General features: G+C 35.6%; 1 protein-coding gene across 1 annotated transcript; it reads left to right on the top strand.

Moving 5' to 3' along the window:
- The first annotated feature begins 2,731 nt into the window (after positions 1 to 2,731).
- Positions 2,732 to 3,664, top strand: LOC136175020 (olfactory receptor 5W2-like). The gene has a single exon (XM_065945317.1). It carries the CDS (start codon positions 2,732 to 2,734, stop codon positions 3,662 to 3,664), a length of 933 nt encoding a protein of 310 aa, XP_065801389.1.
- Positions 3,665 to 4,882: the final 1,218 nt, after the last annotated feature.

The raw sequence follows: 4,882 nt of genomic DNA, 5'->3' as shown, positions 1-4,882 counted from the left end.
AAATAGAAAATAAACACTGCTCTAATTTCTGAGGCTTTAAATTTAGTACAGAGATTCTTACATAAACAAATTAATTTAACTCAGAAAAAAAATGCATTGTTTACAGAATGTGAGGGAGACATAAAGTTAATGAAATATCCTTTGGTATGTGGTTGTATAATAGGAGTAAGATAATGTTTGGTATTGATGGCTGCCAATTTTGTAGTGTTGACAATAACATGGCATCATTATGCATGACAGATAAAGAGCAGAAACAACCCAACATTTATCCAACTGAACAATGGGTCATTATAGTGTGTAATATCCATAAAATAAAATATTATTGTGCCCTTCAATGAAACAGAATTCTGATTCTGAGACATGAACAACATGGATGAGCCTTGATAATATTTCGCTGAAGAAAAAAAGTCTGAGAGAAGAAAAAATACAATACATCTGGCATGATTCTGTTTATATGCAAGACTAAGAATAAGACTCTGCACAGAGTCAGAATATAAATTAGTGGTTGCCAGGGCTGGGGTCAGCAGGGACTGGGAATGAGACCTACTAGGTATAGGCTTCTTACGGAATTGATGAAAATGTTCTGTAGGTAGATAGTGGTGACGACTGAAAAGCCTTGAAAGCAAGATAAAACTGAAACAAACAAACAAAAACCTATATACATTAAAAGGGTGAATTTTATGGCATATGTAATATAAGTATTATATTTCAATATAAAAGAAAATACAGTTAGAGTGTAGTTATACTCCTAAATGAGGTATGAAGGAGAATGTTTCCAAATCACAGTGAATAATGCAAAGAAGTTAGAAGTGATGGAGGGAGGGATCTTGTGTGAGTTTCTTTAGGTTTCCTGGTTTACTAGAGAAGGAGGAAATAGTTTCAGGGTAACTGTCAAGCAGTCCTACAATTTGCAGCTTTCTTCCTAACACAGAGCAATTTGGTAACAACAGTGAAGAACAAAAACTCAGCTGGGGCTAAGTTGTTTTGAACTCTCAAGGGAAGACAGAGGAACAGAAATATAATTAATGAAGTGTTTATATAACATCAAAGCCCAAGGGCAGTAGCTCTGGGATTTAAGTCCCAATGTACCTGGTAAAATAAAGACCATCTGCCAGGGTTCTTCCCTGGTGGTTCAGATGGTAAAGCGTCTGCTGCAGTGCAAGAGACCTAGGTTTGCTCCCTGGATGGGGAAGATCCCCGGGAGAAGGGAATGGCAACCCACTCCAGTAAACTTGCCTGGAGATTTCCGTGGACAGAGGAGCCAGGGATGGTCACATGGGGTCACAAAGAGCTGGACACGGCTGAGTGACTAACACTCACTGGTTGTTATTCAGCTACTCAAGCCCTGCTCATCTCAGGTAGATTTCTAGGTCCTAACTTAAAGAGCATAGGACAAAATACTTAAGTTTTTGAGAAAAGCAATGTTTTTATAAATGAAATATTTTATGCCTGCCTATTCTCTAAAACCTGCATTTAATGGTTAGTAATAATATTTTCTTCTCAGAACTGAATGAGTCTGAACTTGTTAATATCCACACATAATTATTTTAATTTATTTCATTTAGTCCTTGGTTCATGGGAAAGCCTTTACTCTTTTTATCATTTGGTAAGTATTAAAAAACAATTTAAAGTATATACTGTTTTATTGAAAAAATAATGTAGGTACCACAGTAAAATTAAAAACATGTACAAATTCATCTCCACGTGAACCACACATATGCCCTGGGGGTCGCAAAGAGTCAGACATGACTGAGCGACTGAACTGAACTGAACTGAAGGAAAAAGTCTATTACTTACGTTCTATTCTCAGATACATTAAATATATATATACATATTCACACACATAAATACATACATGTAACATAGAGAGAAGTCTGTGTATTTTAGAAGTATTTATTGTCACTCTTTTCATTTACATTTTATTAAATTAAAGGAGATTTAAAATCTAAAGTGATGCAAATGTATGTGGTACATTCTGTCGCTTTTACTTCCTTTTAACTTTTTTCTTCCACTGGTCAATATATTCATCCCTTGACTACAACTACTACAAAAATACATAATGAGCATTGTGGGAAAGCAGTTATAAATTTCTAGCAAAAAGCTAAATAATACTTATTTCATGTATCTCCAAATACTAAACACAACATAAACTAAAATCTGTACCATATATATTTTTTTTATTAACACTAGTCAGTGTTATACTCATTGTTTCTGGAACTAAGTTAAAGACTCTTAAATTGATCATGTGTTTTTGAGAAACATAAATTTTGTAATTATCCTTTCTAATCATTTTTTGTATTCAAGTGAATATTTTCAAGCATAGAAAATGCTTAGTCTCATGGCTTAAACCTGGCTTCTCTATCACTGGTGTCTCTTACATATTATTTTGAAGAGATAAGGAGAGTGAAATTTACTAATATCTACCCACTGAAATAAGGAAAATAATGCTCAGAGAAGAGCTTGTAGAAAGTAGCATACCTCATGAATGATATCTAAATTTGCATCACTATTTCTCAAAGTTCAATTCCAGATAATTTTTATTATTGCTTAGTATACAGCTATCCCTCTTCAAGTGTACATTCACTTATCATGAATTGTTTTCTAAATATAAAAATGCAATTCCAGAATAAAATCATGCTCTATGTCATGACACTTTGCAGGTGTGCGGAAGGGTCACACATCACATGTCCTCTTCTTGATCACTTGCTGCAACTCTAGAAAAGAGCAAAGAATGAGTAGAGAGAATTGCTCCTCCTTGACTGAGTTCATTTTCTTAGGAATTACTGATAACACCGAGAACAAAGTGATCCTACTTACAATGTTTCTCCTTGTTTATCTCATCAACCTTCTGGCAAATCTTGGAATGATAACCCTGATTCGGATGGACCCCCAGCTGCACACACCCATGTACTTTTTCCTCAGCCACCTCTCCTTCTGTGACCTCTGCTATTCCACAGCCATCGGCCCTAAGATGCTCGTGGACCTATTCGCTAAGAACAAGTCAATCTCTTTCTGTGGCTGCGCGCTGCAGTTCTTGGTCTTCTGTATCTTTGTGGACTCTGAGTGTCTCCTGCTGGCAGTGATGGCCTATGACCGGTACGAGGCTGTCAGCAGCCCCTTGCTCTACGCGGTCAGCATGTCCAGCAGGCTGTGCTCCCTGCTCATGGCCAGGGTTTACCTGGTGGGAATGGCAGACGCTCTGATACACACGACATTAGCCTTCCGCTTATGCTTCTGTGGGTCAAATGTGATTAACCATTTCTTCTGTGATCTACCTCCACTTTTCCTCCTTTCCTGCTCTGATATACAGGTCAATGAGTTGGTGTTGTTTATTGTTTTTGGTTTCATTGAGCTGAGTACAATTTCAGGAGTTTTTGTCTCTTATTGTTATATCATCCGTTCAGTCTTGAAAATCCACTCTGCTGAAGGGAGGTTCAAAGCTTTCTCCACCTGCACTTTCCACCTAACTGCAGTGGCCATTTTCCAGGGAACTCTGCTCTTCATGAATTTCCGACCAAGTTCTTCTTACTCTCTAGATCAAGACAAAACGACCTCTTTGTTTTACACCCTTGTGATTCCCATGTTAAACCCTCTGATTTATAGTTTGCGGAACAAAGATGTAAAAGAGGCCCTAGAAAAATTGAAAAATAAACTATATTTTTAAAAAATTTTATTATATATCTGTACATATGACTACACACATATAATAATTGCTTAATGAAAATTATATGACATGATAAATGAGAAGCATCATTTTTTCAGATTCCTAAATGAATAATTATTTGTATTAAACCCTGCTCTTAAGAGATATTGCAGTTCCCCTCACATGTTATGATTAGTATGAGGCCAGATTTTCTATATGGCACTTGTTATTTTTGAAAAAGCTTTTGATATTTCTAATTGTGCTATTTCTGGAGCAATTTTCCATTCAAACATTATTTCAATTTCACTAAGACATTATGCATGTACTGATCAATCTTCTCCCACTTAGATTCTTTATATATTATAGTACATTTTTTTTTAGATTCTATATTAATGAATTTAAGTTGGTGCTAGTATTAGACAATAATGAACTAAACTGTCAAGTAAGTTATAATTAGGCTTGAAGTCATCATGGATGGGGAACACATGTATACCCGTGGTGGATCCATGTCAATGTATGGCAAAACCACTACAATATTGTAAAGTAATTAGCCTCCAATTAAACTAAATAAATTCATATAAAAATCATCATGGAATAAAAAGCTGAGTGCTGTAAATCCAAAAGGAAAGTATCTAAAACTAGTGTAAAGTAAAAGCATCTTTGGATGAAGATATTCAGTCTCATATCTAAGAAAGATTCATGTTAGGTGATGAAAAGATAGCAGTCAGAGGATGTGACTATTGGACAGGACTTGAAGTAGAGAACCCCATGTCTTTAGCAGTAAAGATGTCATGCTTTCTGCAACATGGGATAATCTCAAGGATGCTAATCTAAGTAAAATATGTCAGTCAGAGAAAAACTAGTACTGTGTGATCTCATGTAGATGTGGACTCTAAAAAGGTAGAATGAACTCATAGGAGCAGAAAGAAGAGTATTGGTTGCTAGGAGTTGGAAGGTGGGAGAAATGGGTGATGCTATTCAAAGTGCGCAAGCTTTTTGTTACTACATTTGATGAATAAGTTCTGGGAATCTAATATACATGGTGAGTCTAGTTAACCATACCCTATTATAAACTGAAATTAGCTGCAAAAGTAGATTTTAAGTGTTCTCACCACACACACACTACAATGGTAACTATGTGAGGTGATGAATGTGTTAACCAATTTTAGTGTGGTAATCATTTCACAATATATACGTATATCAAATCATCACTGTGTATATCTAATGAATGTAAATGCT

The sequence above is a fragment of the Muntiacus reevesi genome, chromosome 9 (assembly GCF_963930625.1).
Source record: "Muntiacus reevesi chromosome 9, mMunRee1.1, whole genome shotgun sequence".
Lineage (NCBI taxonomy): Eukaryota > Metazoa > Chordata > Mammalia > Artiodactyla > Cervidae > Muntiacus > Muntiacus reevesi.
The sequence above is the reverse complement of the archived record's forward strand: the minus strand, read 5'-3'. Positions and strand labels throughout refer to the sequence as shown.